Source organism: Bos mutus, chromosome 5 (assembly GCF_027580195.1).
Source record: "Bos mutus isolate GX-2022 chromosome 5, NWIPB_WYAK_1.1, whole genome shotgun sequence".
NCBI lineage: Eukaryota > Metazoa > Chordata > Mammalia > Artiodactyla > Bovidae > Bos > Bos mutus.
Window position 1 is genome coordinate 107,508,908 of NC_091621.1, and position 15,444 is coordinate 107,524,351.

A 15,444-nucleotide genomic window follows, 5' to 3' on the forward strand; every position below is an offset into this window, starting at 1 on the left:
CTTGTGGCTCAGCTGGTAAAGAATCCGCCTGCAATGAGGGAGACCTGGGTTCCATCCCTGGGTTGGGAAGATCCCCTGGAGAAGGGAAAGGCTACCCACTCCAGTATTCTTTTTTTTTTTTTTCCACTCCAGTATTCTTGACTGGAAAATCCCATGGATGGAGGAGCCTGGCAGACTGAGCCACTTCACTTTGCTTTACTTTAGTTTAACAGTCAGGTAGAGGGGCAGGGTCCTCTGCGATGGGCCATTATGTATGATTATAGTAACAGCGGTGAAAAGCAAGTCAAAAGAAACAGTTCCAACACAGAGTCAGATATGGTATTCTCTGCAACAGGATGGCAGGCAACACTCCCTGGCCACCATGGTCTCACAGTCCTAACAGGCCAGGATTACATCCTCATTTATGTAGATGAAGAAATGGAGGCCCAGCAAAGGAAGGTGACCTGTCCAAGACCCTAAATTATCAGACACCTCACTGCAGTTCTCCGGACTCCGCCTCCAGGGATCTGCCCAGGGTACCACAACTACCAAGACAGAAAAACAAACAGGCCTATCAAAAGCATTTACTCATAGGTATGTGGATGTGTTTCAGTAAGAAAGAAAAAAGAATGAGTTTTTCTCTTTCCCTTTCCTGAGAACGAAGAAGATAAAGAGAACAGTGAGCAGGCCCGAGCATGCCTAGTGTTTTTTTTCACTTTGTGTGCTCAGTCACTTCAGTCATGTCCCACTCTTTGCAACCCCATGGACTATAGCCATGGACTCTATCCATGGGATTCTCCAGGCAAGAATACTGGAGTGGATTGCCATTTCTCCCTCCAGGGGAGTCTTCCCCACCCAGGGATCGGACCCAAGTCTCCAGCGTCTCCTGCATTGCAAGCAGATTCTTTACTGTTTGAGCCATCAGGGAAGTCCTTTTTTTTTTTCAGTCAGTTCAGTCACTCAGTAGTGTCCTACTCTTTTTTTTTTAACTGCTCCTAACTCTGCATGTCTATAACTAAGCTTGCTTTTCTGCTTCCTAACTCGTCCAAGGTAAGGAGCATTGGCTGCGCTTTGCTGGAGCAGCCGTGAAGAGATACCCCACGCCCAAGGTAAGAGAAACCCAAGTAAGACGGTAGGTGTTGCAAGAGGGCATCAGAGGGCAGACACACTGAAACCATACTCACAGAAAACTAGTCAATCTAATCACACTACGACCACAGCCTTGTCTAACTCAATGAAACTAAGCCATGCCTGTGGGGCAACCCAAGATGGGCGGGTCATGGTGGAGAGATCTGACAGAATGTGGTCCACTGGAGAAGGGAATGGCAAACCACTTCAGTATTCTTGCCTTGAGAACCCCATGAACAGTATGAAAAGGCAAAATGATAGGATACTGAAAGAGAAACTCCCCAGGTCAGTAGGTGCCCAATATGGTACTGGAGATCAGTGGAGAAATAATTCCAGAAAGAATGAACGGATGGAGCCAAAGCAAAAACAATACCCAGATGTGGATGTGACTGGTGATAGAAGCAAGGTCCGATGCTGTAAAGAGCAATATTGCATAGGAACCTGGAATGTCAGGTCCATGAATCAAGGTAAATTGGAAGTGGTCAAACAAGAGAGGGCAAGAGTGAATGTCGACATTCTAGGAATCAGCGAACTGAAATGGACTGGAATGGGTGAATTTAACTCAGATGACCATTATATCTACTACTGTGGGCAGGAATCCCTCAGAAGAAATGGAGTGGCCATCATGGTCAACAAAAGAATCCGAAATGCAGTACTTGGATGCAATCTCAAAAACGACAGAATGATCTCTGTTCGTTTCCAAGGCAAACCATTCAATATCACAGTAATCCAAATCTATGCCCCAACCAGTAACGCTGAAGAAGCTGAAGTTGAACGGTTCTATGAAGACCTACAAGACCTTTTAGAACTAACACCCCCAAAAGATGTCCTTTTCATTATAGGGGACTGGAATGCAAAAGTAGGAAGTCAAGAAACACCTGGAGTAACAGGCAAATTTGGCCTTGGAATACGGAATGAAGCAGGGCAAAGGCTAATAGAGTTTTGCCAAGAAAATGCACTGGTCATAACAAACACCCTCTTCCAACAACACAAGAGAAGACTCAATACATGGACATGACCAGATGGTCACCACCAAAATCAGATTGATGATGTTCTTTGCCGCCAAAGATGGAGAAGCTCTATACAGTCAGCAAAAACAAGACCAGGAGCTGACTGTGGCTCAGACCATGAACTCCTTATTGCCAAATTCAGACTTAAATTGAAGAAAGTAGGGAAAACCACTAGACCACTCAGGTATGACCTAAATCAAATCCCTTATGATTATACAGTGGAAGTGAGAAATAGATTTAAGGGACTAGATCTGATAGATAGAGTGCCTGATGAATTATGGAATGAGGTTCGTGACATTGTACAGGAGACAGGGATCAAGACCATTCCCATGGAAAAGAAATGCAAAAAAGCAAAATGGCTGTCTGGGGAGGCCTTACAAATAGCTGTGAAAAGAAAAGAAGTGAAAAGCAAAGGAGAAAAGGAAAGATATACCCATTTGAATGCACAGTTCCAAAGAATAGCAAGAAGAGATAAGAAAGCCTTCTTCAGCGATTAATGCAAATAAATAGAGGAAAACAACAGAATGGGAAAGACTAGGGATTTCTTCAAGAAAATCAGAGATACCAAGGGAACATTTCATGCAAAGATGGGCTCGATAAAGGACAGAAATGGTATGGACCTAACAGAAGCAGAAGATATTAAGAAGAGGTGGCAAGAATACACAGAACAACTGTACAAAAAAGATCTTTACGACCCAGATAACCACGATGGTGTGATCACTCACCGAGAGCCAGACATCCTGGAATGTGAAGTCAAGTGGGCCTTAGAAAGCATCACTACAAACAAAGCTAGTGGAGGTGATGGAATTCCAGTTGAGCCATTCCAAATCTTGAAAGACGATGCTGTGAAAGTGCTGCATTCAATATGCCAGCAAATTTGGAAAACTCAGCAGTGGCCACAGGACTGGAAAAAGTCAGTTTTCATTCCAGTCCCAAAGAAAGGCAATGCCAAAGAATCCTCAAATTACCGCACAATTGCACTCATCTCACACACTAGTAAAGTCATGCTCAAAATTCTCCAAGCCAGGTTTCAGCAATATGTGAACCGTGAACTTCCTGATGTTCAAGCTGGTTTTAGAAAAGGCAGAGAAACCAGAGATCAAATTGCCAACATCCGCTGGATCATGGAAAAAGCAAGAGAGTTCCAGAAAAACATCTATTTCTGCTTTATTGACTATGCCAAAGCCTTTGACTGTGTGCATCACAATAAACTGTGCAAAATTCTTCAAGAGATGGGAATACCAAACCACCTGTTCTGCCTCTTGAGAAATTTGTATGCAGGTCAGGATGCAACAGTTAGAACTGGACATGGAACAACAGACTGGTTCCAAATAGGAAAAGGAGTATGTCAAGGCTGTACATTGTCACCCTGTTTATTTAACTTCTATGCAGAGTACATCATGAGAAACGCTGGACTGGAAGAAACACAAGCTGGAATCAAGATTGCCGGGAGAAATATCAATAACCTCAGATATGCAGATGACACCACCCTTATGGCAGAAAGTGAAGAGGAACTAAAAAGCCTCTTGATGAAAGTGAGGGTGGAGAGTGAAAAAGTTGGCTTAAAGCTCAACATTCAGAAAACGATCATGGCATCCGGTCCCACCACTTCATGGGAAATAGATGGGGAAGCAGGGGAAACAGTGTCAGACTTTCTTTTTCTGGGCTCCAAAATCACTGCAGATGGTGACTGCAGCCATGAAATTAAAAGACCCTTACTCCTTGGAAGGAAAGTTATGACCAAACTAGATAGCATATTCAAAAGCAGAGACATTACTTTGCCAACCAAGGTTCGTCTAGTCAAGGCTATGGTTTTTCCTGTGGTCATGTATGGATGTGAGAGTTGGACTGTGAAGAAGGCTGAGCGCCGAAGAATTGATGCTTTTGAACTGTGGTGTTGAAGACTCTTGAGAGTCCCTTGGACTGCAAGGAGATCCAACCAGTCCATTCTGAAGGAGATGAGCCCTGGGATTTCTTTGGAAGGAATGATGCTAAAGCTGAAACTCCAGTACTTTGGCACCTTGTGCGAAGAGTTGACTCATTGGAAAAGACTCTGATGCTGGGAGGGATTGGGGGCAAGAGGAGAAGGGGATGGCAGAGGATGAGATGGCTGGATGGCATCACTGACTCGATGGACGTGAATCTCAGTGAACTCCAGGAGTTGGTGATGGACAGGGAGGCCTGGCGTGCTGTGATTCATGGGGTCGCAAAGAGTCGGACACGACTAAGGGACTGATCTAATCTGATCTAATGGGGGGTGGACGGGATTCCCTAGTGGCTTCGACGGTAAAAGCATCTGTTTGCAATGCAGAAGACCCAGGTTCGATCCCTGGGTCGGGAAGATCCCCTGGAGAAGGAAATGGCAACCCACTCCAGTATTCTTGCCTAGAAAATTCCATGGTTGGAGGAACCTCGTAGGCCACAGTCCATCGGGTAGCAAAGAGTCGGACACAACTGAGCGATTTCATTTCACTTCACTTCATGGGGTGGGCAGAATGACAGCTAGAGAAGTAAGGGTCAGGGAAGGCCATTCGGCAAAGTACAGAACCTTGAGCAAAGGCCATCAGATTTCTTAAAGGTGGAGATCTGTAGGTCAAAGGCTTTAGGAGGGAGCGGGTGAGCCCTAGAGGTACTGATCGCCCGGGGGTGAGTGGCGGACTGGGCGGAGCGGGGCAGGACAGGGTAGTGCTAGAGGGAGGGAGCGGGTCGCTGAGCCCCGCCTCGCCCGCGGACTCTGCACTGCGGGCTAGAGGCCCCGCCCCCGTCCCGCCCCTACTTGCCACCGGAACCATCCCGCCAAGGGCCAACGCTGGCCCCGCCCCTTCCTTCCGGGTTCCATCCCTCACTTCCGGGCCGAGCCGAGGCCCGCCTCCGGTTTGGCTTGGTAAAATCCGAGGGAAGCCTGCCGTGTTGCATTTCTTGGGGTCAGCAAAGAGTCGGACACGACAGAGCGACTGAACTAACTGAACTGACGGAACCTGCGAGCCTTTGCCCCTCCCGATGCCAGGGCCCTTCTCCGCCTGGTGCCATCAGAATCCTCGTCCCAAGTCAGCGCAGGCCCGGTGTCGGCCGCATCCGGGCCACGCCCCTTCACCGAGGCCACGCTCCGGCCACGCCCCTTCCCAGTTTGGCGCTCTGCGACCTGCCTGCTGGCCCCGCCCCTTAGGCCCCGCCCCGTCCGTCCTCTATCCCAAGCGGCTCCGGCGGCCCTACCCATCGTCTCAGCTGGGCGCCGGGAGCTGCAACCATGGCCGTCACCGCTGAGGGCGCCCGCAGGAAGGAGCGCGTCCTCTGCCTGTTTGACGTGGACGGGACCCTCACGCCGGCTCGCCAGGTAGGACCCCGCTCGTTCAGAAGCTCCCGTTGGGGTGTCACGCGAACACCCAGAAGCGTAATGAGTGACTTGCAGCTGCGTGATCCCAGATCCCCCGGGACCGTGCGTGGGCTGCCGCAATACCTGGCCCCTGACACCCCGGGGCCGCACGCTGGGAATCATACGTCCCGATTCCCCACGTCACAGCCCCCCCGAGCATCGGCGCCCACTTTCTGTGCCTGGGTGCGAGGGGAATGGGTCGGATTCTGGAGGGAAGAAGCTGCGAGCAGGGGCCTAATTCCCTCCCCCGCCAGGCCTGCCTCGGGTCGCCACCCACCCCACCCCCGCCCCCGTCTCCCCAGCCTTGGTTCCCACCCCCAGTTCAGCCCTAGGTGACACCAGTAGCCCGGAGCTGTCGTCTGAACCTTGCGTTTCCATACAGGGCAGCACACCCAAGCGTTAAGAGTCCCTATCGGTGGGGCGCGAGGGCCATCGGTGGGGGTCTCGGAGCCATCCCTTTGCAAAATCGGGCTGGCCTGCATTTAGTTTCTCAAGCCCCTTCCCTACTTCCTCTCCCACCTCCATTCTCTTCCAGGGAGGGAGGGCTTCTGTACCATTCAGGCTGAGTTTGGGGGCTTCTTCCTCCTGGAGGTGAGGGGTGGGAGGCTGGTCTGGTCTCCGTGGGGATGTTGTGGTACAGGGTGGGTGGGAGTGCGGTTTTCTTTCTAAAAGCATCTCAGTGGGTTGATGCTCCAACCTCTGCTCCACACCTAGTTTTTCTCCCATTCGATCTAACTCAGGATGAACCCCCCCCCTCCACCACCAGTGCTCCCCGCAGCTGGGTGCGTGGATAAGCAGGCCTCTTTCTTGCCCTCTGGTCTGGGTCCCCCAGGACCTACTGAGGAATCTCCTAGAGCAGGAGCCACTAGGTCTGGGTGGCAAGGCAGGGATAGGAACCCTGGTCTTCGCATCCCATCCCCTGAATGAATGAGGGCCCTGGGGGCACAGGAAGCAATCTGGCCACCTTGCCTTCCCACTGCTCCCAGGGCCTAAACAAGACTAGAGTGTCAGTGCTGTCTGTCCATCCACCTAAGATCTGTGCATAGTACATTTTAAGTTAATTTTCAATTGTACGCATATTCACAAACACATTCTCTTGTAAAGAATGAAAGCGTAACAGAGAAGGGTAAAAGTCCCTTTTGACTAGTCAGGATTGCGGCCCAGCCCCATCCCAAAGTTGTGAGTTTGTGTGTGTGTGTGTGTGTTTTTAGCAACTGGTATCATACTGTGTGTGCCCTTCTGCAACTTGCTTTTAAAAAAAAATAGTCGATATCATAATTTTTTGTTAATAATTAATTTGGCTGCACCGGGTCTTAGTTGCGGCACATGGAATCTTCGATCTTCACTGCAGCATGCAGAATCTGGTTCCCTGAACCCAGGATCAAACCCGGGCCCCCTCTATTGGGAGCTCGGTGTCTAACCCCTGGACCACCAGGGAAGTTCCTGCAACTTGCTTTTAACCATTAACAGCGTGTTTTGGTGCTCTCTCATATTGGAAACACAGTCCTGCCTTATTCTGTGCAAGCACAGTATAGAATTTCAGAGCAGCTGTGTGCCATTCTCCAACGGATTAGCTTATTTGCAGTTTTTCACTGTTATAAACCATCCCGGTGAACATATACACCTGGGCGATTCTGGGTGACAAGTCCTGGCGTGTAAAGTTTTGCTAGATCTTGCCAGATTGCCCTCCAAGTGGCTATACCAATTTACGCTCTGACCAGCAACATCTGAGTGCGTTTCTCCTCTGTCCACCCTAGATGGTGTCAGCTTGGAGTAACAAGGACTGAAACTCATTAGTTTACGTTTCCTTGGGGGGACGTCTTTTCAAGTGATTAGTCACTGGTTGTTTTTGTTTTGTTTTGCTTGTTTATTTAGTGTCACTGTGCTGGGTCTTCGTTGCTGTGAGTGAGGGCTTTCTCTAGTTGCAGAGAGCAGGGGCCACTCTTCTTGCAGGTGCTTGGGCTTCTCATCGCGGGGCCTTCTCTTGCTGTGGAGCACAGGTTCCTGGGCTTCAGTAGTTGCACTGGCCCTAGAGCACAGGCTCAGTAGTTGAGGCTCACGGGCTCACGGGCTTAGTTGCTCCATGGCATGTAGGATGGATCAGGGGATGAACCTGTCTCCTGAATCGGCAGGCAGATCCTCTGGCACTGAGCCACCAGGGAAGCCAGTTGCTAGTTGTTTTTCCAAGCACTGTCTCATTTAATCCTTAACAGTGACCCTCTCCAGGTTCTACTGTGATCCCCATTTTATAGATGGGACAACTGAGGCAAAGGCAAAGCCATTTGCTCAGGTCATCCTGCTGTTGAGGAATTTGAGCCAGAGTTTGAACCCAAGCGCTTCTAATTTGGAGATCTGGGTTCTGAACCCTGACTGGCCCCAGATCTGGGTGGAACATGGGCTCCCAGGACTCTGAGCCCTGAGTGAGGGCTGGGTGGAGGGCCCAGACATGCCAACGGAGCCTGTGCTTCCCTGCCCCCTGCAGAAAATCGACCCAGAGGTGGCTGCCTTCCTGCAGAAGTTGCGAAGTAGGGTGCAGATTGGTGTGGTGGGCGGCTCTGACTACTCGAAAATTGCCGAGCAGCTGGGAGAGGGGGATGAAGGTAAGAAGAGAGGCCAGAACCAATTCCACAGTTGGGTGGTGGGAGTGGAGGGTGTGGGGAGTTTGGGAGACGCCTGAAGCGATGTGCCTTCAAAGACCCAGTCCTGTTTCTGTGGGGCAGAGCAAGCAGAGTGAATAGGCGGGTGTTTGCTCCGGGGTTTAAAAAAACATTTGGTCAACACCTACCATGTGCCAGGCCTCCCTGGTGGCTCAGACGATAAAGAATGTGCCCGCAATGTGAGAGACCTGGGTTCAATCCCTGGGTCAGGAAGATTCCCTGGGGAAGGGAATGGTATTCTTGCCTGGAGAATTCCATGGACAGAGGAACCTGGCAGGCTACAGTCCATGGGGGTCACAAAAAGTCAGACACAACTGAGTGACTAACACCTCAACCCTTAGTATACACCAGGCGCCGTGCTGACTTTGGAGAAACAGCAGGGAACCAAGCAGACAGAATCCAGCCCTTACATAGTCTCCTTTCTCAGTTCTCCCTGCTGAGTCTTGATTTCCTCATCTTTAAAATGGACCTAATCAATAACAGCTACCACAGGTTGAAAATGACCTTGTATTAACTTCCTTTCATTTAATCCTCACAACTGTCATGCTTTAGGTTGTGAATGATTATCTCATTTAACAGAGGAGGATTCTAAAGTCATCCTGGCAGTTCTGTGGATCTAGAGGCTTCCTTGACTTTTCCCCAAGGGTGAAAGTGTTAGTTGTTCAGTCGTGTCCGACTCTTTATGACCCCATGGATTGTAGCCCGCCTGGCTCCTCTGTCCATGGAGTTCTTTAGGCGAACATACTGGAGTAGGTTGCCATTTCCTTCTTCAGGTCGTCTTCCTGACCCAGGCATCGAACCTGGGTCTGCTGCATTACAGGTGAATTCTTTACCATCTGAGCCATCAGGAAAGCCCCCTTTCCCAACCCTTTGTCTATTTTATCTGCAAGTCCAAAAATGTCTCCGCGCGTCCAGGTCTCCTGTATCCATGTCTCCATCACCCCACCATCGTCCGGGTGCTCTCCCCCTACCTGACCCCGCAGCAGCCTCCTGGCTGTGCTCCAGCCGCTTCTTGGTGGCAGTGAGAGTCAAAAACTGTCCCTGTGCGGCCAGCCTCGGTGGCACAGTGATGGAAGTTGTAAAACAGAAAAGAAGTTCCTGTGCCGAGGGCCTGTGGGAGTGCAGGGCAGAAATGATGCCCTCTGCTGGGAAGCCCTGGGGGACTTCCAGAGGAGGGAACTGAAGCTTGGAGGAGAACCGAAGGGGGAGGGCATCCCAGGCAGAAGGAGCTGCAGGAGGGAAGGCCTAAGGCTGTGACGGGCTTGTGTGCATGTTTGGAAGAAAACCAAGTTGCGAAGGCGAGGAGGCTGGAAAAGCAGGTTGGGGATGGAACAAGGGTGCTTTGAATGCCAGACCAAGGAGTGTGGGTTTCACTTCTCTCCTTGGCTCTGGGTATCTCGTCTCACACTCTATCTTTCCCTCTGGCCTCTCCGTGGACCTGAAGTTATCGAGAAGTTTGATTATGTGTTTGCTGAGAACGGGACGGTGCAGTATAAGCATGGACGGCTGCTCTCCAAGCAGGTCAGTGCCCTGCCTCTCCCCCGGGTCTTGGGACACTTTTCCACAGTGGAACAGTCTCTGGGTGCCTTCTGTCCTGGGCGGGAGGGACGCTGTGCCCACCAGCCTCAGAGCCCTGTGTCCCTTGCCCAGACCATCCAGAACCACCTGGGGGAAGAGCTCCTGCAGGACTTGATCAACTTCTGCCTCCGCTACATGGCCCTGCTCAGGCTGCCCAAGAAGCGGTGAGATCCCGCCCCTCCTGGGCACCCTCCCCGGCGTGGGGGTGGTGGGCATGGAGTCTCACAGATGGGTTCTGACTTGTCCAGGGGTGGATGCGTGTCCCCCGTGAAGTCCCGGTGGGACTGGATTTGAATTCAGGGTCCCTCTTCTCTCTGGCCCCGCCTCCCTGCCCCTCCGCCCGTCCCCTCGCCCCCAGTGGGACCTTCATCGAGTTCCGGAACGGCATGCTGAACATCTCGCCCATCGGCCGGAGCTGCACCCTCGAGGAGCGAATCGAGTTCTCCGAGCTGGACAAGGTGCCACCCACTGTCAGCCTTAGTCTCAGGGACCTCGGTCACTCGACCTCTCTGAGCCTTTATTTTCTCATCCGTGAAAGGGATCCGTGGTGGCAGGCTGTTCTGATTCAACCAGTACCCTTTCGGACACCTGCTCTGTGCCACGGTTGTCGGCACTTCTGTGTCTTCCCAGCACTGCTGGCTCGGTGACTGCCCTTGACGACCAGGACCACCAGCCGCCTGCTCACCTGAGCCAACACCTGGGGCATCTCTTCTACCTTCCCACCCCTATAGAGTCCAGCAGTAATTCCTGGGGTTTCAGCCCCCCGAGTTGGTCTCAAAAAAAATCCCTTCACCCCTGTGTGTGCCTCTGCCCCCTGCCCACCTGTTCTCCAGCAGTGCCACTGAGAACCTTCTGAAGCACATCTGGCTGCCCTGCCTAACAGTCCTTCCATGGGCTCCCTGGCCAACCTCCCGTGGTCTCTGGGGGTCTGCCTGGCTCAGACACCTTCTCCCTGTGCGTCTGTCTTTGGAACACACCAAGATCCCTGTCACCTTTGGGTGTGCTGCCCCCGCTGACCTTGACTTGGATTTTGCTCATCACTCCCTGCCCTCAGCGCTCAGGGATGGAGGCCGTCCCCCAGGCCTTTTCATATCAGCCCATCTCTGACCTTCCCACTGGCTGCCCTTTTTAAACTCTATTTATTGGTTGCCTCGGGTCTTCCTTGCAACATGTGGGATCTAGTGCCCTGACCAGGGTGGCGCCCACGTCCCCTGCGTTGCAATGTGCATTCTCAGCCACTGGCCTGCCTGGGAGGTGCCCTGGCCTGCCCTTCTGCTCTCCCCTTTGCTGTTTCTGCCGCAGCCATGCCCTCCCTGCCAGTTCTAGAGACAGCAGACTATCTCCTGCTTCAGGGCTGTGTCTTCTCACTTCCATCACATCTGCTCAAGTGTCGCCTCTGTGTCACCTTCCAGTGTCACCTTCCCTAAGCATGACACTTAACCCAGCACCCTCTTGTACTTCCTCATCTTCAAAGTTTTCTTTCTTCCCAAGCAGCTTTCACCACCCACTAATCCAGTGCATCACCTATTTTTAAATCTTGATTATCTGTCTCATTCACTAAAGCTGTAAGCTCCTTAAGGGCTGGGATTTCTGTGGCTCTTGGCTGCTAGATCCATGGGCCCAGCATATGCCTGACAAAAGTGCTCGAGACATACTTTTTGAATGAAATAGATGATGTTATCCCCATTTTATGAATGAGAAAATTGAGGCTCAGAGAAAAGTGACTTGCCCAAGGTTATGTAGGGAATGAGTTGCAGCCCAAAGATTTGAACTTGGGCTTCTGCTTGCTTCCTTCTGATGTTTCCCAGAGGCTGTGTGGGACTTGGTGACAACTCCCAGCTTATCCAGCTCATCCCCATTCCCGCCCTGGGCCCTAAGGCCCACAGGCAATGCCTGCGAGCATGGAGACTTCCTTGTTGGAGTGGGTTATTGACCACTGGCCAAGAACCTCCTCCCACACACATATGGAGAGGTGGGCCTTTCTCAGGCCACCCAGGTTTCCCATCCCAGCTCCACCTCCCACTTGCCCAGCAACCTGGAAAAGGGGCTTCTCTGCTGTGTGCCTCGTTTTCTCACCTGTAAAGTGGTAATGATCACAGTTCCCATCTCATGAGGTGGAACACGCTGACTCTTCCCACAGCCCTCAGGGTCTTCTCTTATATTTTGGGTCTAGTTCTGCCCTCTTCTGATACTGGAGAGGGACATGAACCTTCTGATCTGTGTGCACTTCACCAGCACAGATCTAATACTAATGTTTTACCTTCCTTCAGCCCCCTCAGACCCTGAGGACAGGGTCTAAGGACATTGAGGCCAGAAAGCATGTGAACCAGCCTGAGGACACCATGCTGGTCTCTGCTAAGGCTGGACTTGGCATGTGGGGCTGTCTGGTGATCAGCCTGGTTCCCTGGAGATAGACAGTGCAGCTGCCCTGGACCATTTATTCTGAGCCTGGGGCACCCTTAGCTCTAACACTGGACCCACAGAGTGGCCTCTGATAGAGGCTGGCCTCCCTGGGAAGCCAGGGCTTTCTGGGAAGGTTATATGCCTCATCTCTGTTCCCATGAGAGTATGTCAATGTTCATTCAATACACCTCTTATCTTTAAGCCCAGGAAATCAACTCAGAGTCATAGCCAGGAGGCACAGCGGCTGGGCCTGGGACCTAGGCAGCCTGCCTTTATCTCTCATGTGCTCCCTGGACCACATTTCCAGGCTCCAGACTGCTGGCCGCCACCTGCCTCTCTTCCGTTTCTAGTCCTACCCATCACTGACTACAGTGGAGAACTGGGCGCCTTAACCCCCATGCTCTGAAATCCTCAGCGGCTCTTGGTCCCCTGGGATGTGTCCAAGCTCCCCAGCCTGGCTTCCAGGCCCTCTGTGTGCTGATCATCCTGCTGATCTTTCAAGGTGGCCAGATGGGGGCTGCCACCTTGGTGCCTTGGCCACAGCGAGCCTGCCGTCCACTCCCACAGCCGTGGCCCCCATCAGCTCAGCAGCTAAGATGCTCCCCTCCAGGCCCAGCATGGCTGTTCCCCTCTGTGGCTCCAGCAAGGCCAGGCTGGGGAATCCCTGGGCTGGTGAGTGAGTGTCCCCTTCTTGGTGTCTGTAGATACGCTGAGACTTCCAAGGTCCCGCCCAGAGGGGTAGGAGCCGGGAACATGTGGGAGGTGCTCAGTGAAGGCACGTTGCTGCGTGGTGGGTGCTGTGATTGTCCCCGCCTCCTGCTGACTTCTTTGCTCGCTGCCACTTCCCACATAGCCAAGTTGGTAGATTCTGCCTGCAGTGCGGGAGACCTAGGTTCGATTCATGGGTCAGGAAGATCCCCTGGAGAAGGGAATGGCAACCCACTCCAGTATTCTTGCCTGGAGGATCCCATGGACAGAGGAGCCTGGCAGGCTACAGCCCATGGGGTCGCAAAGAGTCGGACACGACTCAGCATCTAGACCACCAGTGCCACTTACTCACAGGTCTCTGCGTGCTCTTGGCTCTTCACACTCTGAGCCGTGGCTGGGCTGGGCAGAGCTGACAGGGCTGAGCCCCGCCCTGAGGTGGACACTGTGACTCAGGACTCAAACCGTCCCATCCCTTCAGCCTTCCTCCTCGAGTCTCTGCTCCAAGGCCTCCTTCAGGATACCTTGCCCGAATTCCGCTAGCACAGCTGGCACTGAATTTACTTTCAGGACTTCTGGCCCTGCCTCTGAGGCTGGGTGACCCTGAACAAGGCATCGGCCCTTTCTGAGCCTCAGCTTCCACATCTGTAAAGGGGGGGTCATGACCTCCACCTGGCAGGCTCAGTGAGCTCACAGGCACTGTCTGCCCAGCCCAGGGCCCGGCACACATGGCCCCCTAAACCTCAGTCTGCTCCCTCCCCTTCTGCAGAAGGAGAAGATCCGGGAGAAGTTCGTGGAAGCCCTGAAAACCGAGTTTGCCGGCAAAGGACTGCGATTCTCCCGTGGTACGTGCATCCCACGGAGGGCCTCACTGCCAAGGCCAGGCTGCACCCAAGCATCTTCAGAAACCCTTCCCAGTCCCCCAGGTGCATCAAGGGCAGGCTGAGCCAACACAGGCAGGGACCCCAGCCCCCAAAGCTTCCCCTAAACCCAGGCAACCCTCACCGCCACTTCCCCCTACAGTGGCCAGAGGGAGCCTTGTGGACAAACAGCCCCTGTCACACCCCTGCTTAGAGCCCTTCCGAGGCTCCCTCTGACTTTAATGAAACCCAGGCCCTGCACTCCCCTTCTCTGCCCTGAGGATCTTATGGCTCCCGGGCAGCTGCCACTCTGGCTGAGGTCTCAGCTCAGTGTCACCTTCTTGGAGAGCTGTCCCCAGACCACACCAGCTGGGGAGCTTCCCTACCCTTCCACCCCTGACCCCTGCCATTGACTTACATGAGCTGAGAGGTGGTCTGGTCACTTCCCGGCCCTCCTCCCACCTGGATCGTAACCCCGTGAGGATCCTGAGCCTGTCGGTGCCCTGCGCCTGGTGTTCGGTAGGCACTTAGGCGTTGTTGAAATGAATGAACAAATGAAGGGCCTTGCCCAAGGCCCTGTGAGCCGCCCCTCTGCTCACCTCATCTGCCCGCCCCCCCAACACCCTGCAGGAGGCATGATCAGCTTTGACGTCTTCCCTGAGGGCTGGGACAAGCGCTACTGCCTGGACAGCCTGGACCAGGACTGCTTCGACACCATCCATTTCTTTGGGAATGAGACCAGCCCTGTAAGTGTGCCTCAGGCTCAGCCCAGGTCCCCCTAGCCCCCCAGATTAGGGCCAGGACACGGGATGATGGGACACACCTCCTGGGAAACTCCCAGAAAGCAGTCAGTGTTCAACAGCCCCATTATACAAATTGGAAGGCTGGGACCCAGAGTTGGGTGGACACTTGGCCCGTGTCACAGAGCAAGTCAGGGCCGATGTGGTGAAGGTGGGCCTCCTGGCGGTTCTGAGGGGGGCCAGAGGAGCAGCTGTATAGGATCCAGTGTGGGGAGGGAACCCCCAGGCCAGGGTGGGTTTTGGGCCCCAAACCTGGGAGCCTCCTTGAGGCACCACACGTGTACACATGCCTTCACTGCCCTTCCTCCATGTGTAGGGTGGGAACGACTTTGAGATCTACACCGACCCACGGACGGTCGGCCACAGCGTGGTGTCGCCGCAGGACACGGTGCAGCGATGCCGAGAGCTCTTCTTCCCAGAGACAGCCCACAAGGCGTGACCAGGGCCCACACCTGCCCCTCAGGACTTCCAGGGAGCTCTGCCCACGCCTGAGAGAGCCCCTGGCCCTGGCGCTGGGGGGTGCTGAGGCCCCTCCTCTGGCCCAGGACCCCTGCCTCATGTTACCTACTGAAGGCCCAGCTCTACGGGCCCAGGATCTGTGTGGACGGCCGCCCGCAGCCGGTCAGCTCCTGGTGGGCCTCGCGTCCGTCCTCCAGCCCAATCCGATGGCCCTGGCTGCAGCTGCTGCCCAGACTCTTGGCAGAACAGGTTTCTGTCTACTCGGGAAGCTTGTAAGAATGTTGGTACGAGATAGAGCCCGCCCTGCCTGCCTGCCTGCCCTCCATGGGGTGCAGAGCAGTGGGGACCATGCACTTTCGTGAGAACTTTATCTCATGGATATTAAACCCTGTGGAGCGTGATATGGAGCCTGAGTGGCTGATTGGCCCCCACTTTGTAGATGAGACTGGCGCATGTGGCAGGGACTTGGCCCAGGTCACATAGCAGATGTGA

At 53.4% G+C, this 15,444-nt stretch overlaps 1 protein-coding gene across 1 annotated transcript; it reads left to right on the forward strand.

The window, feature by feature from the left end:
- The first annotated feature begins 4,959 nt into the window (after positions 1 to 4,959).
- Positions 4,960 to 15,375, forward strand: PMM1 (phosphomannomutase 1). Its single transcript, XM_005909438.3, has 8 exons — positions 4,960 to 5,451; positions 7,973 to 8,090; positions 9,592 to 9,668; positions 9,798 to 9,889; positions 10,084 to 10,183; positions 13,603 to 13,678; positions 14,324 to 14,439; positions 14,810 to 15,375. The coding sequence occupies exons 1-8, from the start codon at positions 5,365 to 5,367 to the stop codon at positions 14,930 to 14,932; spliced, it is 789 nt and encodes a 262-aa protein (XP_005909500.1). The 5' UTR covers positions 4,960 to 5,364; the 3' UTR covers positions 14,933 to 15,375.
- The last annotated feature ends 69 nt before the right edge of the window (positions 15,376 to 15,444 follow it).